We start from the raw sequence: 27,993 nt of genomic DNA, 5'->3' as shown, positions 1-27,993 counted from the left end.
GTCAGGGGCAACTGGGAGAGACGCTTTACGCTCACACCAGAGGCTACGCGACAACACTGGAAGTAACTGTCGATGTCTGAAGCCCTTTTCAGTCTCTACAGATAAGTTGGCGTCACTTTAGAAGAAAGTGAGCTGAGGTGGGTTTCGACAAGATGACTGACTTCGTTGAACGTTAGCGAGGGCCAGCCATAAATGCTAACTTTGACTAGCTTAGCTAATGTTAGCTGCTAGTTGAAGCTAATTTGGATTTATCGTCTTTCCAGTGATGCTGCTATCTCCTGTAATGCTACAGTATCAGCCGGTTTTGTCAAGTATTACGGTGAACTTATAGCTTCACTTAGGTCTGCATTGTTTACTGTCTGCATGTATCCATTAATGAACTAGCCATGTCAACTCCAAAAAAAACTAAAACAAACACACAGCAACCTAAAGCAGAGAATGATACTTGACTCTACATTTTAGGGCTAACTTGTAATTTTTTTTCCAAAGCTTAACAAACAGAGGAATCCGTCTTTTGTCTCTCTTTTTTTAATATAGAGAAGTACACGGGAGATATGGCGGTCTATTTTGATCACCGCATTGAGGCTCCTGATAGCAGTGATGTACCCTTTCAGTTGACCTGGCACTCAAGTCTTCCTATATTGGCTGTGGCCTCAAGCAGTCCTGCCACCGGTGGAAAAGTAGACCTGTATCTGCAGCAGGTAACCTCGGACATAAAAGTATGTAACATTTCTCTCGTATTGACACACACAAATATCGTCACACCTATCTGGTTCATGTTCAGGGGGAGTATGTGGAGAGCTGCCATGTAGTTCGTCCTCACCAGCCCACAGGGCTGCGCTGGCATCCAACAAAGCCAGTTTTAGCGGTAGGCTGGGATAATGGAGAAGTAGTGCTGCTGACACACCCCCCTGGAGATCAAACAGTCTTGCCCGGTGTACATACAACCACCATCAAACTGCTGGAGTGGAGCAGCTTTGGCAGCCGCTTGGTAACTGGTGATGAGGTGAGTTTTTTGCAATAACGTCCTGGCATATATTATTATGTAATATAATAATATATGCCAGGACGTTATTGTCTTTTACATGCTGATGTTTTCATGAATGATGGATCAGTTTTAATAAGATATAATCACTTATTTTTTCTGGGTATGCACTCACTGTAAAATGATGGACTTATTTAAAAATGGCCTGATAACCCTTTCCAGATTGATCGAAGCAACAATTGCTTCCCTGAGATTGTTACCGACATGGCGTGAACACAGACTGGAAACTACCTAACCTTTGTTTTTCAAAGTGTGTACAGCATACCTTTAGTGTCATTTTTTTACCGCAGAAGATTGTTTTGTTTTTTTTAATCTGAAGTGGACATTGAAAAAAGTCATACATCCTTTTATCTCATTGTGTTTGAATAATTGTAATTCCTTCTACTGGGATCTCAGCCAGAAGTCCATCTTTCACCTCCAGCTCATTTAAATCTCAGCTGCCAGACTTATAACAAATTCAAAGAAATAAATCATCATTCTCCTCCTCACAACCTTTTGGGTATACGATACATGGGTACAAGCCTTACATGTTACAGATTTGGTCACTTTTTATGAACCAAGTCACTGCCTGCATTCTGCACATCAGACACTCTTAGCTGTCTGTGCAGCCTGGCTCAATGCAAAAAGAAAACAAACCGTTTCGTGTTTTAACTCTTTGAACTTTTCTTTTGTGTTTTTAACTAAGATTTTATTGTGTTCTTTAACACACTTTGTAACTGTTTTGAAAGTGCTAGGCAAATTAACTGTTAACTATTACTGTTATTATTGTTATTGACAGTCTGGAGCTTTGGCAGTATGGAAGGTGGATGCGAGAGGGAGACTTCATGGAAACCACCTTGTAAAACATGAATACAAGAAACCTTTAACTTGCTGCATCTTCAGACCGTCCACACCTGGAGAGTAAGCAGCCTTCGAAGTCCCATATCAAGTGGAAGAGTATGACATTTTTTTAATCAAATACTATTTTTTGTATTTTATTATAGTGATGTGGCAATGCTAGCTCGAGCATCTGTGAGAGGAGATGAGCGTGCGCTGGACAAGTTTAGCTGGAAGGGGGCACCTCTGAAGATGGGGCCACAGGAGGGACTTGGATTCTTTATCTGCACTGCAGATGGTAGGAGTTTGTGATTCCTGTTGGAGTTTGGAAAATTAAATCATTTGTTATTTTCAATGCATTTGACCATACTTTCTTTAAGACACAATTTGTTTTTTCATTGCCTTGTATAATTTTGTCTGAGGCCAGCAGTCTTCTGCAGTCACAGCCCTCAATGTATAAAGGCTGTTTATTTTATTTGTTTGTTCTGTAAATTGCATTGATGATACTTTGCTTTATTTTTGAACAGTTACGAAGAACAGTATGAGAAAAGTATTCATGGTTTTAGAAAGTCTGATTAATCCAGCAGACTTGTTGAAAATTATATCAAAAGTGTATTTTGCCTCTGTGAAGCAGTAATCCTGTGGGAGTCTCCAGAAAGGGGAAAATACAACAAGCTATAATGCTATTGATCCAGAATCCAGTCTGATCTTTAATAAATATGAACACTTTGTGGTTTGAGCTGTCAGATATTCCACTTATTTCATCTTTAATCCCATGTCTTATGCATATAGGTAAAGTCCATAGTGTGGATGAGTATTGTAAGACGAGTGTCCTTCTCAGTGTGGAGGGCTCCATCAAGAAACTTCTCTACATTGAGAAGACAGAGGCCCTCGCAGTGATCACAGAGAACCTCATGCTGTCACAGTATGCTCTCGGAACTGAGGGTGGAGCACAGGAGATTATGAAGGTATACAGAAAGATTTTTTTAAAAATATATATTAACCAGTAATATCAACATGAATGATCAATCTCAGTTACTTTAATTATTAATATACTTGAATATGTGTGCCCTTTTTATATTCTGTGCCAGGACTAAAGATCAGTGTGGAGTAATGCGTGACTTTTTTTGTGACAGGGTAAGTTGAGCAGCAAATCCGGGCAGAATGTAGACGTTGTGTGGACAGAAGATGGCCTCCTCATCACTGCATCCGGGGAGCAGGTCATCAGGTCAGTATATACACACTGAGAAAAAAAACATGTAAATTTCAAACTTGAGTAATAATGTCCCTGTTGAATATTTTAGGCTGTGGGATCTGGAAAGAGATGACAACTATGTTTTGTCTCTTGATGAGACTCTGGGATATGAGAGGGGAGAGATGATCAACTGTGTTTCATACTGTGCAGGCAAAGGTAAAAGTTTGCACAGAATTGTAAATGAAAAGAAGCTTTTTCTTTCCCATCACCATATTCCTGAATGTTTCCAAATGCATAGGTTAAAAAAAAACTCTTTTTTAAAAATTCTGCAACACTCAGAAATCCTAGCAGCTGGCACCACCAATGGACGCATAGCAATGTGGAGGATGGTGGTGCAGTCGGGTAGCAGTAGAGGTGACACTAAGCCCCAGTGGAAACTGCAGACACCAACAGAAATTGGAGGAAATGTCACTCAGCTACAGGTAATGTCTTGACCAGCATTAGTACATTACTTTCGTTCCATCCATGTTCTACCACTCCAGGTCTATCCCAGATGTCATGCCAATGAAGAGTCATCAGTTAAACTAACCAGTACAGTACTCTGAACAGATACTTTGGCTTCCTCCCACAATCCAAACATGCATGGGTTAGGGGTGTTTCGATTACATTACATAATTTTTTTAATGATTATGTCACAAACCATCTGTAGTGTTCTGTTTAGAAATTCCACTTTGATCTATCCTTCAGTGGGGCTCCAACCTGAATCTCCTGGCGGCAAACAATTCAAACACAGTTCTGATCCTCTGTGAGCATGTGATGTCAGCCCACTTCAGCCACCAGGTGGCAGCAGTGCAGCTTTCCCCAACACAGCTCAACATCACTCAGTTCCACACAGGTCTGCACTTTTCTCTGCAGTCTGACATACATGTCAGAGGGGTGTGTGTTACTAAGGTAAGGGTAGAGATGAAGGCTTTCACAAAGTATTCCTGTTGGTGACAAGCAGAAGTTTAAACTGCTGTCATGTCAACATAACTTTCTTTTTGTCACACTGTCAGGACTCAGTGACGGTCTGGAATGGCAAGCAGGTCACTGTGTATGAGCTTTCAGGGACAAGTCTGCGCAATACAGGTACAGCACTCACTGAAAAAACAGTAAACAGCGCGGTTTCCACCTTTAATTTCACCACATCTGCTTTCTCTGCCTTACGTCTTTCTAATTCCCAGGATCATTTCCTTGTGATTCGCACGTGGTGGCTGTACACGGCGAGAATCTTTACACTGTAGAACCAAACCGGGTACAAATCCGCACACCTCAGGTCTGTTTGCCTCATATATTTATATAAACACAAATATGAGACAGCTTATCAGCTGACGTTAAGTCAGAGTGGATTTTAAAGAATGTAAACATATTTGATCTTGGGTATTGCTTTCAGGGCACAGTGAAGCAGCTTTTAACCTTCTCCAAGGCAGAGGGAAACCCTGTACTACTCAATGTGCGCCAGTCTTATCTGGTGGTGGGCACAGACACGGCAAACATCAGAGTGTTCGACCTCTCCAGAAGGTTGGCATTCACGTGGATGTTATCCTGGTTAAAACAATTTAAAAAGAAGCCTCTGTGCTTTTTTTATTGAATCTTTATCAACATGTTCTTTGTCCTTATAGAGATGCCAAAGCTCACTGCAGCACCAAGAACCTAGCTGACCAGATTCCCAATCTGGGAGCACTAAGGTCAGTTAAATGTAATGCTAATGGGAGCCAAGTCAGCATCCTAATCTCTCAGGTGAGTGTACTGTGAGCACATCAAACCTTGCTTCTATTTCATATTGGAAATGTAATGTCTTTATATCAAACTGTGCATATTTAACTTAAATGAACTGTGCGAGATTATTTCCTCTCAGGTGAATGGGCGACCTGATCACAAAGTGTACTTTTATGATGTTGAGATGGACACTGTGACACACTTTGACTTCTTCACTGGCAGACCTTCTAGTGGTATCTCACAGGAAGAAGAAAGTGAAAAGTAACCAAAGTAGCTTTCGTCTGTTTTTATTGTGTTCGTGCATATTACCTTTTTCCCCCTTTGATTACATACTGTGCTCACTCTGTTCTGTTTTCCAGGCAGCAGTGGTCGCTCAGCGGTCACTCTCCTGTGTCTCATTTTTGGGATGAGAGTGAACCTCGTCTTTTTGTCTGCGAGACTGTGCCAGTCAGCTCTGAATCCATATTAAATAGTTCCTTGGATATGGTAAAGACCACTCCTAAACACTGTAATATAGTAATAACTAAGGGGTAGTTAAAAAGTATGATGGCTTCCTTTCACTTAGGTGGATGTGTTGGTGGTGACCCTCTTCTGCACACAGGAGCATGGGCTCCTCCTGCAGGACTGCTCCCCTAGACCTCCAGGCATGCAGGCGCTCCTCGCTCTGGATGTGCCCTACTATTATTATAGCTGCAAGGTGAGGACTGAGCCTGTGTGTGTTCTCCATTTAGCTGGGGTGATCCACATATAAATCTGTTGCTTAATTTTTTTGTGTCATGTATCATGTGTCTTTTTATTTATGCTTGTCATTATTCTTATGTGCAACTCTGTGTTTGGTCCAATACACCCCCAGCTATTATTTCGGAGGGGTGATGTATTTCTGCCTGAAGTAAGTGTCTGCTCTGTACGGTTCGTTCAGAAAGCCTCAGTTTTCTTTGTTGTGCTGTGATTGTGTGTGCCTTGCGTTCCATATAAGAAAACATGAAAACTCCAGCCAGCACAAGTGCATCTGTGGAATATCTACAACTCTAATTGTGCACAGCTAAAAAAACACTTAATAAGTACGGTAGACATGTTTTGTGATCCCTCCTACTCAGTCTCTAGTGCTCATTGTTCCCCTTTGTATTTCACATTTATTTTATTTTTAAGTTCTCACTTCACAACATGCTTATTACGAGTGGGTCTGAATCATGTGGGTGCTGATCTTACTGCTACATATTTTTACCAGCCAGGTGAGAAGGATCAAGGGTTAATAGAGGTTTCGGCATCGTCATACCGAACCCAGCCAACGACAGGGACGCCCTCCCAGGTCCCTCATATGGTGTCCCGGAAAGCTCTTAGAGACTTTGTAGGTCTGGAGAACTGTGAGAAGGCCACTCGTGACGCCATGCTCAACTTCAGCTTCTACCTGACTATCGGTGACATGGATGAAGCCTTTAAGTCTATAAAGCTCATCAAGAGGTATGTTTACATCACAGATGCATGTGTCTTTCTCAGTGGTATTTGCTAATAGAGGAGGCATGGAGCATGGTATTTGCTTCTGTTTGATAACCGTCATCACATCCCCACCAATCCACTAATTGTTTCCACAGGGGCTTTAGTTCAAAGACAAAGCACACAGCACACAGGGGGTAGCATTGTTAACACAACCTTGACAGTTCTTGGAATGCTTTCCAATGCTCTGCAGTGGGAGAGCTACAACAAACTGTTGATTTTCATTTAATCTCATTTTACTCAGCACCTTTGACTGTTAAGGTCAAACTCTTACAATAGCTCTGTAACCTTTAGTGTGCTATGCTCTCTTAAAGTCTCATGAAGAAACTGTCCCTGCTTTTTCAATATTTTCAAAATTTGTCTTGCCTCTAAAAACATACAGGGTATAAAGGATGGATGTAGGTGTCTGTGTCATTACCTGTTGGTAGGTGCTGCCTGGTTATGAGCTGAGAGTTTTCATCGTCACCATTTTGGCGTTTTATAACCTTACATGACAGTTGAGAGGTGGATCTGACTGTCAAGCACACCGCACTCTCATTCGTTAACAACTTGTGATCGTCAAGTCATTGGCCAATGAGCATGCACAGGTCAATCTTTCTTTCTGACTCTAATGATAAGTATAATTTACAAAATGAGCTTAATGTTTTATTCAGTATGACCTGAGTTGCTAAAAGCAGAGTATTTATTGATGTCCACAGAAACCACGGGAGCATATCAAAATTATTTGAAAATTCTGACTCAGTAACTAAAAATTACTTTATTTATTCAGAAGTTTGAGTTACTTTTGAGATACTTAACCTGAAATTTGGCTTGAAAAAAGTTTTTTTCAATTGGGTTTCTATCGTTGGTCCTTGCTGACAATTACAATAAATAGAGGTTTAAAGTACATTAGCCTTAATTTTTCAGTCCCAGAAACGACGTCCATCATTAATACTGTTAGTCCTAAGCAATGAGAGCCTTTGTAATTAAACACCTGGCAACGAAAAGTGATGACACACCAATGATCTTTCAATTTGAAATCTCTATATGGATCCTTTAAAATAACTCACTGTACATAAATTAGATTAAAAACACAGGACATGATTAAGGGTTTTTTGTGTGTCTCTGTTGAGGGAAGGAACTCTTCAGTGTGTATATGTGTGACTGTTTCTGTTAGTGTGCGGGTGTGTTCTGAGGGGATGTACTTTTCTAAACATTAAATCTCACACACACACACACACACACACACACACACACACACACACACACACACACACACACACACACACACACACACACACGTTCGAGGTCCCCCTGCCAGTTTGGTCCAAAGCGAGTGCCCCTTTTCCATTCTTACAAACATTAAATCAGGTCACTAAAAGGATGTGTGTGTTAGTTCCTGCAAGTGTGTGTGCGTCTTTGAGAAATTTATGTGATATCAGCGATGATCTGATATTATCTTTAGGGGAGTACGTGATCCAGGGAACAATTCTGCTGTAGCGTTGCTTTCGCACGTACAAACATTACCCAAATGGGAAAATAGCATAAAAACAAACAAATGGGAAAACAGCTTACACCATTGGCCGGATATTCCAAACTGTTTAATAGGCATGATGACAGGTTTACTTGGTTCCTCATTGAAGGCTATTTTTACTGCTGCGCATATTTTTTTTTTGAAGATTTGTATTGTGTATGATTCCCGCATATCTCCACCCACAGAATTATGCATTTCCTGCAGTACTAACCTGTATCTTCAGGGACTTGTCTCTATGATGCAGGTCTGAATTAACAAAGGGTCTCATATTTAAATCTGACTCTAGCTCGTGAACCAGAATTCATTCAGATGTAGTAGATTTATTTTGAGGAAATATCTGGTGGAAACACTAGAGGCAATATGCCTGTTTGACATGTGTGCATTAAAAGGTGAGATCACCTGAGTCACAGCTGCATCAATGTGCACTATAAAAGGCCCTTCCTCCCTCTGATAATGAAACCCACAGTATCCATGGATGAGATATAAAACATGTAACACACTTTGAAGGTGATGTTGTCAGTATCAAAGTTCCTCCTGCCGTTAAAAGCAGTGTGTCACATCCAGGTTGGGATGTCTTACTCAGTGCACACTGTGCTGCTTCCTCTCATTCACATTGTCCTTGACTTTTAAGTGACATGCTGCTACAAGATTATCTTCCCACACTTATGCAAGCAGTCTGTTACAGTCTTTTTCTTTTGAATTTATTCTTTAGAGCCAAACTTTCCTTGGAATTAAATGACTCAAGAAGGTGTTCAGGCTGAGACTGGTGTGATACATTTGACCCTCATGACCCCCATTTAAGCCAGTTGTCACTGGAAAGAATGAGCTAATTTTAGTTGTTCTTCCCTGTGAGGTTTTCATTCTCCAAGGAACTGATATCGTCATTCAGTACTTTTTGTACCATCCTTTGATGCTTCAGGCTAGAGTCAAGTTCCTTATTATAATAGTACAACTGGAAGTTACTCTGAGACTAGGTTGTTTTGGATTTGCTGAGATATAACTGCTGGACATGGTTTCGGGGTTCAACAGCTGTGATGCAGCTGTACGCGTATAGTACTATGAGAAAGTGCCCCCCCCCCCCTTTATCTTAGTTTTTTCTATATTTGTCACAATTACATGTTTTAGTTCATTCATTAGACAAAGATAACCTGAGTAAATATAAAATGCTGCTTTAAAATGGTGGTTTAATATTTTAAGGGACAAAAACTTTCCAAACTTACCCGATGACCTGTGAAGAGGTAATTTCCCCCTAAACCTAATAACTGTGCCACCCTTGGCAGCAAGAACTGCAATCGGGCATTTGGAGAAACTGGCAAAAAGTGCTTCACATCGCTGGGGAGGAATTTTGGCCCACTCTTTGCAAAACTATTTTTAATTCATATTGGAGGCTTTTTAACCATGAACAGCCTGTTTAAGGTCAGGCTAAAGCATCTCAATTAGATTTAAGTTTGATTAGGCCAAAACCTTCATTTTGATTTTTGTGAGCTGTTTAGAGGAGTGACGCACCAGGACTTGCTGGTGTGTTTTGGATCATTGTCCTGCTGCATTACCAGAGTGAGCTTGATTTTTGTGTGATGAACTGATGACGGACATTCTCCTTCTGGATTATCTGGTCGAGAGCATGGTACTATCGTCACACTACCACCTCCATATTTGACTATTAGTATGAGATTCTTTGTGTTAGTTTTACGTCAGCAGTCTCTTTCTTATTGTTGAATAATGAACTCTCACCTTAACCAAAGCAAGTGACCCTCGCAGTTTTTTAGATGTTGTTCTGGGTTCCTTTGTGACCTCCTGGATGAGTCGTAATTTTGGCATACCGGCCGCTACTGGGAAGGTTCACCTCTGTTTCAACTTTTCTCCATTTGTGGATAATTCAATTCAATTTTATTTTATTTATATAGCACCAAATCACAACAAAAGTCGCCTCAAGGCGCTTCATAGATACAGAGAAAAACCCAACAATCATATGACCCCCTATGAGCAAGCACTTTGGCGACAGTGGGAAGGAAAAACTCCCTTTTAACAGGAAGAAACCTCCGGCAGAACCAGGCACAGGGAGGGGCGGCCATCTGCTGCGACCGGTTGGGGTGAGAGAAGGACGACAGGATAATGGCTCTCACTGTGGTTCACTGGAGTGCAAGAGCCTTATAAAATGTCTTTGTAACCTGTTCCAGAAAGATAGATGTCAAGTACTTTGTTTCTCAGCTGTTTCCTTAGATTGTGACATGATGTGTTGCTTTTAGATTTATTAACATATTTGACTTTGTCAGACATGCTCTGTTTAAGTGATTTCTTGATCCAGCAGGCCTGGCAGTAATCAGGTCTGGGTGTGGGTAGTGAAATAGTTCATTCATGATTAACAAGGAAGGCACACAGAGCCAGGAGGGTTTGGATATTTTTTTTACCTTAATAAATGAAACCATCACTGAAATCTTTTTCTAGATTTAAAATTTGTTTGATGACCTGAAACATGTGAATGTGCAAATGAATGTGAGTGCGAATGGTTGTTTGTTTGTCCCTATGTGTTAGCCTTGCGACAGACTGGCGACCTGTCCAGGGTGTACCCCGCCTCTCGCCCTATGACAGCTGGGATAGGCTCCAGCGCCCCCCGCGACCCTGAAAAGGATAAGCGGAAGTGAATGGATGGATGGATGGACCTGAAACATGTAGGTGTCACAACTGTGCAAAAATAAAAACCCACACTTTTTCACAGCATGTTGGTCTGATGACTCAAACAAGCTCTCCTCCACACAGTCCTTATTCATAAAGTGCTTTACAACAGCGGTCCCCAACCCCCGGGCCTCGGACCGGTACTGGTCCGTGAGTCGTTTGGTACCGGGCCGCGAGAGTTGAGGCTCAGGTGTGAAATGTATGGTTTTCAGGGTTTTTATCGGTTTTCAGCGTTATTTTGTTATTGTTTTTATCGTTAACTTTTTTTCCTGGGTCTTTTCACGTGTGTTATGAATAAATCTTATTTTTTTGTGATACCGGTACTGGTTTTATTTTGTTGTATTTATCCGCGACACCTTAAAGGCCGGTCCGTGAAAATATTGTCGGGCATAAACCGGTCCGTGGCGCAAAAAAGGTTGGGGACCGCTACTTTACAAAATCAAACATTACAGCTCACTGCTGGATTTTCCCTTTTGAGTGCAGTTAGCCAAACAGCAAACAGCCACTTACTACTAAAGAGACAGTTTCTTAACATAAAACACATTTTTTCTGCCAGGAGCAGCACAAAAGTGATCCCTTAAACTGGTTTTTAGTTTTAGTGTCCTTATTTTCCTCCGAGTTATCGATTCTGTCACTAGTTAGCTAACATAAACTAATATAGGGCTATTTGCTGCAACCAACCAACCACATTCCTTACTAACAGAAGATGACGCTAAACATGTTTTTAAAACTTTGACTTTAAACACTTATTTCTTAAATCCAGCTTCACAGACAGTGTTCTATGTCAGTTTTTGAGAGCAGGGCTCAGTGATGTAAATTAGCCTTTAAATGTGTAGCGTTTCATGTCCTCTTTAAATCAAATCTGTTTTGGAAGCAGCCATCTTGGATCAAATATTGAGGAATACAGAGGAATAAAAATAAAAATCCTGTAAAGAATCAGCAGGCAAATCCAATTTAAAAAAGAAATAAAGTTTGTTGACTTTGCCCCAAAATTGTTTTTTTTTTCTCTCAACACAGTGACATGATTGGCTAATGTGTTTCACATTAAGATAATTAATCAGCTCTTTGGGAGCATGGGCAGGACAACTGTCATCTTTAGTTTTTCTTCAACACATTTCTGTCCCACTTCTCCTCTTAATGTAATTTCTGGTTAAATGTTATGAGAAGACAACTGCTGATAAAGAATTTCCAGTTGATAAATGGTTAAAGTCACTAGAAAAATGGTAATTCATTAAAATAAACTTTTAATGAATGAGCCTTTGTCATGATGTTGGGCACCAAGCAGCAAAGACAACAACCACTGCTTGATTATACTTACCAATAAATTTATTGAATTTACATGATATACATGGTATATTATTATTTTAATGTGGAAGTCCCACAAATAACCTGGGTTTTTTTGCAGAAATATGATATGGTCATTACTACTACTTATGATAGCGCTATGGTATTATTTTTTATATATATTATATTAATTTAGGTATCGAGTATGTACCAAAGCAAGGAGAGAATCATAAAGGAAGCATCATGAAAAATGAACTTAACTGAACAAGTTGCAGTACATCGGCAAAATAGCTACTAACAATTGAAAAAAAACTATTCCACAATTATCCATACACATTGTTTAGTGGGTTATTTGTCTTTTATCTTTTTTAAATTTTCTTGCTTCAAAGTATTCTTGGAACATTATAATATATCCTCGTGTTCTTCTTTCATTTGTTCAAAATGCCATCTCTCACTGGCTATAAAAAAAAATTAAATATTGTCACTGATTTGGCAAAGCACGGCCCAAAAGCTAACTGAAGACTCTTCAGCTTTTATCCTGGCATGTTCCCTACATGTAACATATATAATTATTATGTGCATAACATTTTTTAATAAACTTTAAACTAGTGAACACAAATATGAGGTATTCTAGTATTATAATTTCAACATCTTTCATTTTCTCAAATTTATGATTGTGCAGGAGACCATTTCATAAATGCACCATTAATAAAATATGTCAAGTTCCAGCTTGATCTTTTCATATGAATTATGTTTTATGAAAGACAGTCCTAATCCAAATTCTTTACTTAACAGATTACTCTGGCTTGAATACATGATTGAATCATGCAGGATTTGAATTTCCCTGGAACGTTAGGGCTGCTTTATACATTAACTTTAGTTAAAAATGTGAAACCTGTGCACTAAATAGCAAAATATTTATCATATCTCTATTGTTGGAATGGGAGAAATAGAATACGATTGCAAGCGTATGTTAGTCCAGCTGTTGTGGGAGCACAGGAGCGTCGTCTTCTTTTGAGAGTCCCATTACTGTCACGTAGCTGGAGTTAAACATGAAGGGTCCTGTCACTGGCGTGTCATGTGAGATCTCCTGAGTTCAACAAGGCGACTCCACATAGTCATTGTCCAGACGTGGGTGAAAAGGTGACGCTAGTGAGGGACTGATGATTATAACTCGAGGTGCAAGGCAGTCATCACGGCGGTGTAAAATGTTCCAGATGAGCATAGCCGCAGCCATAGTGGCCAGCAGGCAAGCTGCTATGTCCATATAGCAGGAGTAGGAAAGGTGGGTGTTGGGCCCGATCTTATAGAAGGTCACAAGTCCAATAACCAGAACAAAACCTGCAACGGAGCAGAGAGAGAAAAATCAGTCAGCTGTTATTTACCAATATCAGGATCCAGTGAAATACAATTTGTGCTTTTTCTTATTTTAAATTATGAGGTGCTCTTCTATTCAAGCTGCATCTTGTTTCACACTGGAAAAACAGACAAGGTCATGTTTCATCTTGACATAATTACTGAGAGACTCAGAGTGCAAACACTGTGTTGGTGAAATGAAGCGTTTACAGGAATGCTAGCAACTCCTGTGCACATTCAAACCAGGTGATCGAGGTCAGCATGACCATGAGCTGGCAATGTTGTGTTGTACCAGATGAGACTTTTGACAATTAATTGTAAGGTTGAGACAGAGTCTCTGGGATCGTTTTAAGACATTTTAGTTACAACAGTTAATAAAATGAAACCTGCAGTGGTAGAAGAATCCCATTCTCTCAAATTTGGAAATGTATTGGTAAGTTGAAGCATTAAGATTTCCTTTCACTGGAACTGGCCAACCCAAGAAAAACAACAGTTACGATTTTTGTTTTTTACCTTTGATATTTAGAAGCCCAAGTGAAAGAGACTGCTTGGCCTAATGTACAACTGAAGTCTCTCTGTGGCTTTTAAAATCCCACATACTGACACTTAGACCCCATCACTGTAGTCACTGTATTGCTCAGGAAGGCCAGAGCTATGTGCGCAGCCTTTGATTTGGGAAATCTGTTTCCTCTGAGGAAGAACTTCAGAAATCTCAAGATTAAAGTTCTCAATAGCAGAAAAATATCAGAGCATGAATACAGGCTTGGAAAAGCCTTTGAGATGTTTTATCTCCTGCTGTCTTTGATTCACAGGAGCTTGACTGAAGCAAAGAGGAATTCCTGCTTGCATGCGAAGTTATAAAGCCTTAGTCTTTAGTTTCATGCTGTTCCTTTGATCTTTATTTGGTTGTATCAACATTTTTCACTGTCTCCATGGCCGCTGTTGTCCTACTTCTTTACAGTTAGGTACAGTGTGTCTTAAAGCAACACTTCTTGGGGTTTTCCTCATTCAATGCCTTCAAGTGTGCTCTGGAGCCATTATATAGTTCAACAATGCTACATGTCTAAAAAACCTGCCTCATCCACAGTGGTATAAATACAGGGACCAAAAATAATCACTGGAAATAGGGATGTTAGTGCATTAGGATATGAATCATTCGGTTTCCTGAAGCAGTCAGTGGCACCAATGAGGGAAGTTCATTTATATTTCTTTCTCTACCTCCACTGTAAGATGGTTGTCATTGTTTTAAATGAGGATGTGGATAATTGTGTCTGTATATCAATATGTGTCCACTACACTGTGTATGTAAGAATGTAACTGTTTGCTCATGTCTGTTCATGTTTAACCTGTCTGGCTCCTTATCCAAGAAAATGAATAATCTCCTCTCCAGCTTCCAGCCAGGGTGGGCTGTGTGAACCTCTTTTCTGGCAGGGACTTATCTCTCAAGCTTCCTTCCCCTGCTTCCTCTTTCCATCCTTCCTTCCTCGCCTCCTTGCCACACCCTGAGCTCCGAGGTTAATACATTTACTGGACATCTGACACAATGTGTCACAGAGAAAATCTTAATGAGTCTTGCTGCTATGTGACTGGTTCTTGGAAATTCCTTTGGCCCTGCATTTTCCTTTTAGCTAGTAGTGACCTACTGAAGTTGTCATGATGTCTTGCTTCTCACCAGGAATCTATTGAGCCACAGACTTTAAGACACAAATGTGACTTATTTTGGAGCCAGGTTTAAAATCAGTGAACGGATCGTACAAATTCACTAATCACCTGCTTCTTAGTGGGATGTGATCTGCAGTGTTGACATTTGTCACGTTAGAGCCGTGTCCATTCAGAAAACACATTCCAGAGTTGTCTCACGGGGTGAAAAGACCACTATTGTGCTTTCAGTCTGGACCAGCCAGTGTTGCTGAGATATGGCTCTATGCAGCTTAATATTGTTATTCCACACACTCACACTCTACTTGCAGTTGTAAAGCATTTTGGCACGTCCGAAAATGAAAACATTCCAGTGAAAGGGAGCGATGGGCAAAAATACCTCCATTCATTCAGAAGCGAGCCCCATTCAGTGACTCAGTGGGGGAGGGCTGAAATGGGAGTGGGGAATGAATGAATGGTAGAGGCCTGCATAACTATCTACACTCAGATGATTTGGTCTTCTTTGGGATTTTTCAGCCTTTATTTCCAGGAATTATGGCTCAGTCACTTCATTATTATTGAATCTGATGGTTATTTTTAGAATTGATTAATTGTTTATTTGTCCAACTGTCCAAACCTCCAAAAATGCTCCAAACTGGATGGCATTTTTATTATTCATGTTACTCTTGTGGTTTTAGGGATGGCACTGTTAGTCTGTTGTTCGTTTAGTTGGGCTACCGCTGTGGCCCAGATTAACGTGCTGTGCAAAAGTGTTGAGCCACCATCATTTCTTTATATTTTCCGATGGAAATAGGTGCAGTTATTTATTGAACCACGTACCAATATACATGGAAATGCAGTATATAAGGTAAAAACAGAATTTGCTTTCCAGATGGTATTGTATGATGGATCAAAATGGGACTTTTCTGTGTGCATTTCAAACCATGAGAGATCCTCCACCGTGTTTAGCAGATGGAAATATAAACCCATCCATCCATCCATCCATCCATCATCATTCTCTCCTGCTTATCCTTATTAGAGTTGTGGGGGGCTGGAGCCTATTCTAACGACCCAAAATTTAAATTTTGGATACATCACTCTATCAGACCTGTTTCTACTGATTTCCAGCTCAGTTCTTGTGTATTTTGGCAAAAGCCATCAATTTATTCCTTTCCCTTCCTTCCCTTCCACTGGCACCATTGAGGTGTCACTGCTGTTCATGAGGCTTCAGTAAACAGTAGATGGATCATCTGAAGGGCCAGATGCAATTCTCATGGTCCTGTTTCAGGTCTTTTCTGAAAGTTTTTCTTTTATCTGTTCAGACCATGATTTCCAGATGCTGTTCATCTGCTGTCGATGGGCCACTTCTTCTTTTGTCTTCTGTTTGTCCAGTTTTCACAAATCTTTAAAGACTCACCATGCTAAAATACGCCAAGTTTTAAACCTTTAGCCCTATTAGTGCAAAAGTATTATTTTATGCCCGTTAAACAATCAAACAAAATGGTCTGGTGCAAGGACTGAAGTAAAAATGAGTGGAAGGCAGACAATGTCTGAAGAAAAACTTCAGCTTCAGAAAGCATGGAGAACTTTTGCTGAAGACCACTTTAATAAATGACCAGAAAGCCTGGCTTGAAATAAGAGGTGGCCCAAGTTTTTTTTTCATAGTGCTTTAATACAATAAACATTGGATGTATTTTCAAGAAATTTGGTTGAGACGGCCAAGCTTAGGATGGTGTAGGATTAATGTTGCTGACTTATATCTAATGACTCTTGACTTACATGTGCAACTACCCCACCCATTAGATCAAAGTTTACTCTCATCTAGTGACACATCTATGCAGTATTCAGGAAATACACATTTTTCCCAAGTGACTGGTGGGTACTTGGAGGTTGCTGACAAGTCTTTAGGCCGGTGTGACTGGAGCTTTAGACTTCTAGTTTGTCTAAAGAACAAGCCTTGTTTGTGACCTTGAGAAACATCTTGCTGTTATCCATACAAAAAAAGGCTTAAAGAAATGTGCCTTTTTTTATTTTGAATTTATATTTCATAGGATAATATTTGGAAGTCATATCATTTTCTAATATGTGAAAACATCTGCCGAGCCTAGAACAGATAGGTCTGTTTGGTCTGGATTGATCTGTTAAAATAATGCTGTTCTGCCTTTAAGACATATTTATTGCATGTCACAGAGTTTTCACGTAGCAAATATTAGTGGATAGTTGCTTTGATACACGTGTTACGTGTATGTGGATATGGGAGTGTATTTTAAAAACATCAGAAAATAATATGAAGTGAATAATATGAAATGATGAAGAAAATAATATAAGTGTAGCAGTTGTTGAGTTTGAGTTTATTACATACATAAAAATAAACAGAAGATTTCTATCAGCTGGAAGTAGCAAGTTAACTTCAGCTCCAGTCGTCAAAATTCGAATGTTTAGTCTGTTTTTTTTCTTAGTTTTGGTAGTTTTATCTGCTGTCCATGTGTTAAAGATGTTCTCTGGAGCAATCTGTCTTTAAGAAAACAAAGGAGCTCAGTATATACAAGCGACACTTGTCATCTGATTTTTTTTTCTTGTGTCGTGTCCTATGAACGACTATGAACTGATAAACTTCTAAGGTCAAGATTACATTTTGATAATAACCTTTTTGTGTCAGAAGAGTAAAATTGGAAGATCAGATTTTTCCAGAGAGTGTTATTTTTTTTAATGTCAGGGAAGTAGGTGTGTGCTGTAAATTTCTTTTTAGAATGCCAAATCTATTATGCTGCTGCCTTTGGTAATCGTTCTTTTGTGAGATGAGCTCTTGGCCACTGAGGTGTTCCTCGTGTTGTTGTCTAATATAGGAAAATGCAGTAATACTGGGTGGGCCTCAATCCTCTCACCAAGGTCTTTAGATAAAAGCCATCAGCCCTGCTGGAATTTGTCCTGAATAGACTAAAGATAAAGAGGAGATTCTTTACTTGCAACTACTCTTAGACACTTTGTAAACAGACATAAAAGCTAGGCCAGTGTATCTAGAGTGAGGCAAGTCCCACCCTGCTGTCATGAGTACCAAAGGACATTTCTTCACCGAAGCTCACTATAAACAGACAATCACGCCACAACACACTCTTAACATACACAAGCATATATGCACATATTCCCTCCTGTCAGTGCACACACAAACACACAGTCCCCGTCGAAAACTGTCTTTCCCGTTAATTCCCCCCTCCCCTCTTTTTCCTTCTTCAGCTCAGGGGTTTGCATAACAGGTAGTTACAGACATTTCCTCGTCCTGAGCAGGGATATCCTGGCGCCCGACAGTCGCTCCCTGGCTCACTGCAGCTTTGGTCCATGGATTTTGGACTAGGACTAAATTTAAACCCACAGCAGACCCCCTTCATGCTGCTCAGAAACCAAGCAGCTGAGTGACCGCAGCGCACAACACACTTCCTCAGCAGGGGCACCGGGACAAGTCAATACTAGGGGACACTTAATGTCGATAGTAGAGGATGGATGGATGGATGGAGGGATCGACAATGGATAGATGCTAGTTAATTCCAATTGCAGTTAATCCTGAGGATAGTACAGGTTCTATCTTCCTCTCGTTTTCGAAATTTTGACTGAATTGATGGAGAGTCTTATCAAGTCAGATTTTGTTTCCGCTATTGTGACCACTTTTCATTTAAATATGGATGAGTATCCACATTTAGTAAAAATATGGTCTATGATGCATTATTTTTTTTTAAATTAGGGTTTACTTTTTCTTAGGTAGACCTAAAGGATGAGATTTGCTAGTGTCTTAAGTTTTTCACAGTAACTTCCTGCAGCATTTGAGGCTTAGAAGTCGATCTTCAGTATTGGAAAGTTGCCCAGTGCAGGTCCAGCTGTGATTACAGCCCAATTTTATGGCACTAAATTTTGGATTTGGTTAAATCTTTGCAAATGGCAAAACACTTAAAAAGAGGGGATGCTGGTACTTACTGGTTAGTTGGAAAAGTGCAGCGATGGCTTCTTCCCACCACTGGGATTCGTGTGAGATGAAGGGCAACTTCATCAGGCCTAGAAGGAAGATCAGCTGACCTGCAGTCAGGGCCACTGTCGCTATCAGGTTACATGCTCGCATCATGTTAAACTGCACTTGAAGGACAAGAAGAAAAAGTTGTGTCATATTTCTGGCACTGTGATGTAAAAGGGTCAAATATACACATGAAAAACTAAATGGCAATAATAGTTTTTAAAGGATAGCTTTATTATATGTCTGAATTTTTGAAGGCACCATAAAACCAATTTACTAATTTATTTAAAATGTACCCACGGTTTCTAAAAAAAAAAAATCTAGTGCAAAAACAACACAGAACATAGAGGCCACCTCTTCTTCTGAAACACTGAAGGATTTTTGAACTGTGGAGTATAACTCATCTACTTTTGAAAGTAAATATAGGATTTCAGCTTCACAGTGGTTCAGAGCTGGTTTGTCTTGTTTCAGTTTTTTTTGTGTGTGTGTGTGTGTGTGTGTGTGTGTGTGAAGGCAGGAATGCTCAGGACTCTTTTCCTCTGGAGAACTGCAGTTATACTTGCAGAATTGTAATTACGTGCAGAATGTGGTTTGGCATTGTCTTGCTGAAAAAGACAAAACCTTCCCAGAAGCAAACGCTGCCCTGATGGCAGCATACGCAAGTATCCAGACATTCTGCACTTTGCCAGTGCCTTGTGTACTACTCCATCCCTATACCATCACAGATGCTTTGGAACTGAGCTGGATGGATCTTGTCTATAGCCTGCTGGACAGACTGTCCATGACTCTATCTATCTCATATAAGATCATTCCCAGAAAAGGCAGCTGTGTTTCTCAGTCTTGTTTATACATATTAATATATTTTTTGTGTGTTTGTTTTACTGGTTGATGTGACTCAGGGGATACAGCTGATCATTCCCTGATCTGAAGGTAAATAAACCTGTTCTTAGATAGTGCTTTTCTACTCTATTTGAGCACTAAAAGTGCTTTGTACAGCATGTCTCATTCACCCATTCACACAGTACCTTTTTCTTCATCTAACTGCTTTCTATCTAAGATTTACACACACACGCACACTGTGATCACGCCAAGGATAGCAAAGCATCCATACTTATGAACCATCATCCTTTCAATTAGTAGATGACCTGCTCTACCTCCTGAGCCACAACAACCCCTGAAACATCCATCTACAGATTTCCCTTGAAGACATTCATGTATTCATACAGTCCAGTAGATACATTAAGTGGTCAGTTAGAGTGTAAAACCTCTACATGAATACCAGTTCATGTTCAATTTATGTTTGCGTGTTAGAGCTTGAACTTTTATTTGTGGATGCAAAAACTGTTCACTTTGATTTTAGAAGTATGTAGATTTCTCCAGATTATCTGAGTCTTTTATTTATGGCAGTTTATACCGCAGATGATGAAATCATGCAAGGATAAAACTCCTATATTGGCTGAGATTTTCTGAAATTGTCGAGGTTTCTATGTTATGTTATGTTTTTTGAAGTTTTGTGGGGGGAGGAGTTCTGTTCTTTTGTGACCTATATTCCAGTTTTTTTGTTTTTTTTGGAAACAGGGTTATAAAATACACTTCCAGCACAGGAGCATTGACACGATTACTATTTTTTCATGAATGGTAAGTCACTTCTGCCATTAGTTGGCAGCGCTGCCCAGTGACCAGTAAAGCTGGCCAATGGATTTCCAGCATTTCCCAGACTTGTTCTTGAATGACAGTTTGGAGCTTATTATTAGAAGCATATAAATCCATTGTAGCATTGACTTTGACTGAAAAATGTAGCTGTTTTATGGAGTACATGCTACAGATTTTTGGATGGTTGAATACATTGGATAAACTTGGAAGTTAGGAGCTTGGATTTAATTCATGGATGTCAATTTTACCCCAACAGTGAAATTCTTCAGAGGTGTGTTTTCATATGAAAACAAACAAAACTGACTACTATATAAAACTCTGCAGTACAGCGATATCTGCAGCATTAAGTGTATTTCTTTTATTTATAAGGATGTACCAATGTATCAGTCAGCAAGTTTAACAAGACAAAGGTTAGACACTTTTTTTAAAGCAGACATAAGCATGCTGTGATGTCGAATGTAAAATCTAAAGTAAAGTTAAAACTTACATTTGACAGTGCTACGGGATTCTTGGTAGCCTGCATACTCAGAGCCCCAACCAATGCTTTCACATTGCTTCTGTGTGCCTTGCCCCCTTCTGTCAGCCTGGAGGTCGTCACGGCCCCTCTCCCCGCCGTTGGGGCACATCTTCCATAGTCCCACACTGCGCTTTCGGCCGTCCTCCAGAGCCTGCAGAACCCAGCTGGGTGTGACGGCTGCCACATTATTTAGGACCAGGGACAGCAGGGCTACGGCCACCGCTGCTACCACCAGCCTCTGCAAGGCCATGTGATGCCCGGCACCTGCCACCTCTCCCCCTCCGTCGTGCCCCTGCTCCGAGTCCTGTTCGAGCTCAGTGGGCTGCCAGCTCCCTCGCCTCTCCTCTGGGCCAGGAGCACTAGCAGTGCTCTGGGCCCCCTGGCTACTCTCCACCTCCTCCACCACCACCTTCTTCTTTCAGCTATTAGCTAGTGTCGTCCCAGCTCACCCAGGGATGAATTCGGCAAGAGTTTTGTTTTAGGGCTTAGCTAAAGGACATCTCCATTCATCCTCATTCAGGAGTCGGTTGTCGTTGCAGCAGATCCTCAGCCCTCCTCCTCAGACAGCAGTGTGGGTACGTCGGGATTGATCCAACTGGCACCTAGGTCCATTCCACTGGCTCCGGCTGACTGCAGCTTGACTCTTGGATCTCAGTCCTTGCTTGTACTTTTATCTTCTGCTTTTCCACCCTCCAGTGCTCTGTTTAATGCACTTTTCAGACTTCTGGGTTTGCAGTTGGTTTATTTAGGTGTGCAGTAGATCGACTTTCCTTTTCTTCTTCTCAGAAATGCCACATTTCTTCCAGAAAAGTACAGATGACAAAAGTAGATTCTTCGGAGAGCGTTGCTAGGAGCTGACTCGTAGGTGGCTTTGCTTTGACTACCCAAGACTGTCTCTCAACTTGAAGAGCCCCTGCTGCCTGCCTGGAACAAGAAGTCCTCTAGCCCACCCCCTTTTACCTCCTTCTATCTTTCCCCCCTCTCACTCTCTCTTTTTCTCTGTTGCTCACTCGCGCACACACGGTTTCTCTGCAAATGTTTGCGGTCAGAGTTGAAATGCAGGGGAGTTGCAGTTCATCATAATCCGAGGAATCACTTAGCAGCTGTAGCAAGCACTGAACAAACAGCTCCCTCCTTCATGATCACTTTAAATATGAGCCTGTGTTTGTGCCAGTGCGTTCATGTGACAGAATGTCCAAAAGACCCCCTCTTAGACGTCACTGTTCGGTATATTCTTTTGTCTGGAGACCAGGGGGCGTTTGCTAAAGTCTCCACTCTCATGTACAACAAACATAGTGACTGCCACAGTCGGCCAGCAACAGGATGTGTTTCCTGAGAGGAAAAGAGGATGGGAAGAGAGGCCAAATGTAGACCTGTTTCTTCTCTTGTCTTTCCTTTTCTGGCTCTCTAAATCTGGCCACTCAGAGTAATGTGAACATGATTTTTTAATCAACATTTTTAAATAACCCAGATTTTTCCCTCCCTCTGTTTTGTTTTCTATTACCATAAACAGTAAGACTTTGGCTGCCACCTATTACTATTGCTTTTTTTCACTTTGTCTCACTTCTTATAGCAAGGCCCCTAAAGATTTGGGGTATTTCCTGTTGCCTAACTTTAATAAACAGCCCACATCTGTATCAGCTAAAGCAAGGAGGAGGGAGGGGATGGAAATAGAGACCAGATGGCTGTGGAATCTTATATTTGGAATTGAAACTGAACTGGGGGATGGGGTGTGTGTAAAAGACTTGATTTACGTCAGAGAAAAGGAAAAAAGAAAAGGAAAGATAAAGAATGACCTCTGTTTTGAGTTTAAAATCCTCTTCTCCATCTTAAAATGTAATAATTTCTAGGTTATGCTTTTATCAGTAAACAGGATTGTTTGATGGACATTCATTATCATTGTTTGATATTGGAATGATACTACACCACTAAAAGTCTGACCCTAGTGACATAAAAGCATTTAAAGCCTTAAGTCAGGTTTGTCCCCATATTCACATGCATTCAGTCTAACTATCAAATATAAGCTTAAATGGAACCAGACATAAGTGGAAAATATTAAATACCTACCAACTTTTAATTTTTTTCTATGTATATATTTACTTATTTGTGTATGTGTGTATAACTGATCTTACTGTTGAATACTAAAATGCCAAGGCAGTGAGCCACACACACATCATCCTTGCAAACAAGCCATTTCTCCTTTCTCTTGTAGTAAAGCGGTGTGGGAAAACATGGCACGGATGTGTGTGAAAACCCGCCGGCTGGATGTGGCACGCGTGTGCCTTGGGAATATGGGAAATGCCAGGGCAGCAAAAGCACTAAAGGAGGCGGAGGCTGAGCCTGAACCAGAAACCCAAGTTGCGATGTTGGCCATTCAGCTGGGCATGCTGGTGAGATATTAAAGAATCTTTTTATTTTCGCCCCAGACTATAAGAAAGAATTGCAAAAAGGGTTATTCCTCTGTATTTGGGTTCAGGTTGCAACTTAATGTGAAAACTCCATAAGAGAAAAGATTACATTTCATTTAAAAAGACAAGATAACTTTAAAAAAAGGAACTTGAGTTTATAAAATCATTCTAGAAGATAATTTTAGTCATTTTTAAAACAAAAAAACCTGCGATCCAGCTCACAGAAATGCCACATGCTTTGGCTACAAATAACACATCCTTCCTTTAAGTTGTACCACGCACAGACTAAGGGACTTTCCGGGCCAAAAGCATTTATCTTTCCATCATCTTTTCCTGTCTTCCAACAGGAGGATGCAGAAAATTTGTACAAAAGCTGTCAGCGCTACGACCTGCTGAACAATTTCTATCAGGCTTCTGGTAAATGGCAGCAGGCTTTGGAGACAGCTGAAGTTCATGATCGCATCCACCTGCGCGCCACGTACTACAGTTATGCCAAATACCTGGAATCCATGGGCGACAAGACACTGGCCCTCACTTAGTAAGGAAAACAAAAGCTTATTTATTATTTGGTCAGTAATGTAGTCGTGTGTGTCAGAACAACTATACAATAGGAACAAAGTGTGACTGATTGTTATCCTTTTTGTTACAGCTATGAGAAATCAGACACACACAGAGTTGAAGTGCCCAGAATGCTCCAGGACGACACGTCATCTCTAGAGATTTATGTTAACAAAATGAAAGACAAGTAAGTCCCGGCTCTCCCTTTATGGTTAAAAACATCTGAAATGCTTTTAAACACCAGGCCTTCCATATGTATAACTCAGGAGCATCTATAAGTGGTGGGCCCAGTACCTGGAGAGCCAGGCAGACCTGGATTCTGCACTGCATTTCTACGAGTGTGCTCAGGATTATCTTTCCCTCGTTCGAATCTTCTGCTACAGGGGGGACATTCAGAAGGTGACTCAGTTTTTAAACTTGTAATTTTAAAGAATTTGATCTTGAAGAGTTGAGTTTACTGATTTATATATAGTGTCTTGTGTACTTAGGAAACATGTATAGGCTTGTACCACTGTAAGCCACTGTAAACAGTATTGTTATTCTGACTAATTTACATTCTTCTTTTATATGATAACATTTTTGAAATTTCCTAGGCGTCAGAGATAGCCAACAATACGGGAGACAGAGCAGCTTCTTACCACCTGGCCAGGCATTACGAGGGACATGATATTAAACAAGCTGTTCACTTCTACACACGAGCCCAGGCCTACAATAATGCTATACGACTTTGTAAAGTAAGGGTTTTTCAGCAGCCTCAGTTAGAAATATATATCTATATATAAAGCAAGACTTTTTTTCTTTTTTTTGTTTGCTTTCTTTTTTCCCATCGTTGTTTTCTTGTGTTTCTCTGATCAGGAGAACGGCCTGGATGACCAGCTGATGAACCTGGCCCTGCTCAGTAACCCAGAGGACATGATGGAGGCTGCGTGTTACTACGAGGAGAAAGGCTCCCATTTGGATCGTGCTGTTGCGCTTTACCACAAGGTGTGTTTTTTTTCCTTTCCAGTGAATGGATTGATGCATTATAAATCGTTCCACAAGGGGGGGTGGTGGTATTGTTAAATACATTTAAAGTAAGCAATGTGAAGTAGATTTTCAACTGTGGCTATATTTATTCATTTCTTTCTTATAGGCTGGCTATGTGTCCAGAGCTCTAGAGCTGGCCTTTGCCACCGAGCAGTTTGGTGCTCTTGAGATGATCGCAGAGGATCTCAATGAGAGCTCAGACCCAGCCCTCCTGGCTCGCTGCTCTGACTTCTTCAGCACACATTCCAAGTATGAGAAGTCAGTGGAGTTACTGGTAGCAGCCAAGAAGGTACCGCTGCGACACAGCATCACCTGTCTGCTCGTAAATCCATTCATATGTGCTAACTCCTGCTTTTGTGTCTCCACATTTGTGTACCCAGTACCACCAAGCCCTGGAACTGTGCGTGACGCAGAACCTAACGATCACAGAGGATTTGGCCGAGAGAATGACTGTACCTGATTCGAAGGATATGTCCGAAGAGGCCCGCAAGGAGCTGCTGGAGAGGATCGCTGACTGTTGCATGCGGCAGGGCAATTACCATCTGGCCACTAAGAAATACACACAGGCTGGCAACAAACTCAAGGTAATTATCAGATGTGCTATACACTCATTAGGAATTCTGTGCATAGGATGTATCTTGCCTGATACATATGCAACACCTAATGTGTCTCCTTGAGGGAAAAAAAAAGTATGCGTCATGCTGTTACACTGGAAACGAAATAATTGTGACTCTAAAAACTTAAATTATTTTGTTTCTTCTTAACAGGCAATGAGGGCGCTCCTGAAGTCAGGCGACACAGAGAAAATTGTTTTCTTTGCCAATGTTAGTCGTCAGAAAGAGCTTTTCATCTTGGCCGCCAACTATCTCCAATCTCTAGACTGGCGTAAAGATCCAGATATCTTAAAAACAATTATTGGTTTCTACACTAAAGGCAGGGCACCGGACCTGCTTGCTGGCTTCTATGAAGCTTGTGCTCAGGTGAGCAAAATATCAGTTCATTTGGCCGGTTTGTTTTGATGTTTATATTGAATTATATAATTGGAACAAAAAAAACAAAAAAGCTTGCCTCAGTATCAGAGCACATCAAGCAAAATACAATTTATAGATAAATCTTGATGATTCAATAAAAAGTTATTTTGTTATCATTTAAAAGGTGGAGATTGATGATTACCAGAACTATGAAAAGGCTCTGGATGCTCTGACTGAGGCATCAAAGTGTCTCTCAAAAGCAAAGGACGCTTCAAGCGGACAACAGGAAGTGCGACTGGCTGATCTGCAGCACAAGATCACCTTAATCAGGAAGTTTGTCCACATACGCAGGTACGAATATGAACTCATTTTCATTATTTCAGTTTTACCGTAAGTTTTAGTTTTCATCATAGAACGGGTCGTTTTTGATGGATGTTTCGTTATTGCGCGGGTCAACCTGTCTGCGAAGCTTTGAGCTCATCACATTTGTCTACAGTTTGTACATCGAGGATGCCAGCGAGGCGGTGCAGCTGTGTGAAACCCTGCTGGAGGAGCCAGAGCTGGACCCTGCTGTGAGGATTGGAGATGTGTTTGGTTTCCTTATCGAGCACCACTGTCAGCAAGGCAACTTCCAATTGGTGACTGTCTTCTTTTTCTAGATTTTTCAATAGGTCAGATTACACTAATCACATTAATGTAGGGCTGTAATGATTCATCATGTAACTCAATTTAAAAAAACAAATCCTTGGTGCTACTTTCTAAATTTTTCTATTTGTGTCCTTTGTAATTCTTTTCCAGGCCAATCGTAAACTGGAGCAGCTCCAAAAGCTGTTGCCATCCCAGAATGTTAGCTACTACATCAGCCAGGCCAGCCTAGTGGCCCTGCAGAAAGAGCTTGGTATACCTATGGATCGCAGTGACAAGATACACATCTCAAAGGAGGAAGATGAAGTGGAGGAGGATTTAAACATGTTTTAACCCAGTAAAACTATATCAAATATATCTGCACTTTTTCAGACCGGAAATAACTGTGGAGTTAGTTTTGTCCGAAACAACTTACATGGGAGATATGAGGGTTGCCAAAGTCACATTATGTGGACTGAGCACAGCATCTGTTTGCATTCAAAGGCACTCGACTATCAGATATTGAATGAGTACTGTGGAAAACACGAAAACTAAAACGTTTGTGTGTGTGTGAGCTGCAAAACATCAAAAACCTACACAAGATACTGCAATATGGAGTTAATGTATATGACAAACTTGGCCGAGGTTGCAACATTCTCCAAAATGCTGAATATAATGAACATTGAACCTCTATCCTCTGCAAAGGGAAATCATGTAATGCAGCTGTTTTATTCTTAAATTTAAATCCTAGGTTTAACCTTTTTCCAGCAGCTTTTGTGAACGCAGAACGCCTTTGAGCTAAACTTGGCTCTGAATGATGTTATAGATTTATCTCTGTGGCTTTATGAACGACTGTTTTTACAGGGATTGATTTATTCCTCATGTCTGACTGTGGTTTACACACATTTGGTACAATTTATTTTCATATTCAGCTGATGTATTAAATGTAAATATCTTCTCAGTGTCTTGACTCATCTCTGTAAAGCCTTTTGGAGCTATTTTTGATAACACGAGGCCACGTCTAGCAGTACCATAGACTGTGAATTAATTGCATTGTTCTTATACATTGTAAAGTTCCCATTAAAACATCAAATAAAATGAGATGGAAATCATAGTTTTTGTTTTAGCTAGATATGCAAAAAAGCTCACTGCACACTGACTGAGGTGTAAAGCTGTTTTTTGTGTTGCAAGTGCTGCTGGAGTTCTAACCTTTTCAGACTTTTTTAAGTATCAAGGTGTAGCAGAAACCTCGACTGTGCTTCTATTTTTTTCAATTATCATGATCACCTTTTGTGTATGAGAGATAAGATTGTTATGTTTGGCTGAGTTAGCATAACCCCCTGTCATTAGTTATGATGTAATATAATGAGCGTATGGTACTATCTTGGGTTGTTAAGCTAGATTGTTGAAGTATTATAGAAGAGCAGCTATTCCAACTGTGTGCTCAAGAGGGCGCCGTTGTCC

The 27,993-nt window shown here is 40.5% G+C and overlaps 2 protein-coding genes across 3 annotated transcripts; one reads left to right on the top strand and one right to left on the bottom strand.

Moving 5' to 3' along the window:
• ift140 (intraflagellar transport 140 homolog (Chlamydomonas)) lies at positions 1–27,630 on the top strand. 2 transcript variants are annotated; one of them, XM_080873809.1, is made up of 30 exons: positions 1–137; positions 538–701; positions 785–1,006; positions 1,824–1,945; positions 2,029–2,159; positions 2,654–2,829; positions 2,998–3,089; positions 3,166–3,272; positions 3,396–3,538; positions 3,804–4,007; positions 4,112–4,184; positions 4,280–4,371; positions 4,489–4,616; positions 4,718–4,835; positions 4,954–5,075; positions 5,174–5,300; positions 5,380–5,511; positions 6,043–6,275; positions 23,155–23,332; positions 23,698–23,888; positions 24,000–24,095; positions 24,175–24,307; positions 24,502–24,642; positions 24,764–24,892; positions 25,041–25,223; positions 25,315–25,518; positions 25,702–25,914; positions 26,090–26,256; positions 26,402–26,543; positions 26,704–27,630. In XM_080873809.1, exons 2-30 carry the CDS (start codon positions 555–557, stop codon positions 26,881–26,883), a joined length of 4,326 nt encoding a protein of 1,441 aa, XP_080729935.1. In that variant the 5' UTR covers positions 1–137; positions 538–554; the 3' UTR covers positions 26,884–27,630. The 2 variants fall into 2 exon arrangements, with proteins under 2 accessions (XP_080729935.1, XP_080729936.1); XM_080873810.1 differs by lacking the exon at positions 3,804–4,007.
• tmem204 (transmembrane protein 204) lies at positions 11,803–23,019 on the bottom strand. The gene is made up of 3 exons (XM_080873811.1): positions 20,913–23,019; positions 18,739–18,894; positions 11,803–13,119 (listed from the first exon to the last, which is right to left on the bottom strand). Exons 1-3 carry the CDS (start codon positions 21,190–21,192, stop codon positions 12,875–12,877), a joined length of 681 nt encoding a protein of 226 aa, XP_080729937.1. The 5' UTR covers positions 21,193–23,019; the 3' UTR covers positions 11,803–12,874.
• Positions 27,631–27,993: the final 363 nt, after the last annotated feature.

Source organism: Rhamphochromis sp. 'chilingali' (genome assembly GCF_963969265.1).
Source record: "Rhamphochromis sp. 'chilingali' genome assembly, chromosome: 22".
Lineage (NCBI taxonomy): Eukaryota > Metazoa > Chordata > Actinopteri > Cichliformes > Cichlidae > Rhamphochromis > Rhamphochromis sp. 'chilingali'.
The sequence above is the reverse complement of the archived record's forward strand: the minus strand, read 5'-3'. Positions and strand labels throughout refer to the sequence as shown.

Coding starts and splice junctions, on each gene's coding strand:
- ift140 (XM_080873809.1), top strand. CDS start 555: ATGGCGGTCTATTTTGATCACCGCATTGAGGCTCCTGATAGCAGTGAT. Junction 5,512..6,042: donor ACTATTATTATAGCTGCAAG/GTGAGGACTGAG, acceptor TATTTTTACCAG/CCAGGTGAGAAGGATCAAGG. Junction 24,096..24,174: donor GTTAACAAAATGAAAGACAA/GTAAGTCCCGGC, acceptor TGTATAACTCAG/GAGCATCTATAAGTGGTGGG.
- tmem204 (XM_080873811.1), bottom strand. CDS start 21,192: ATGGCCTTGCAGAGGCTGGTGGTAGCAGCGGTGGCCGTAGCCCTGCTG. Junction 18,895..20,912: donor ATCCCGTAGCACTGTCAAAT/GTAAGTTTTAAC, acceptor TTGTCCTTCAAG/TGCAGTTTAACATGATGCGA. Junction 13,120..18,738: donor TGCACTTTTCCAACTAACCA/GTAAGTACCAGC, acceptor GCTCCGTTGCAG/GTTTTGTTCTGGTTATTGGA.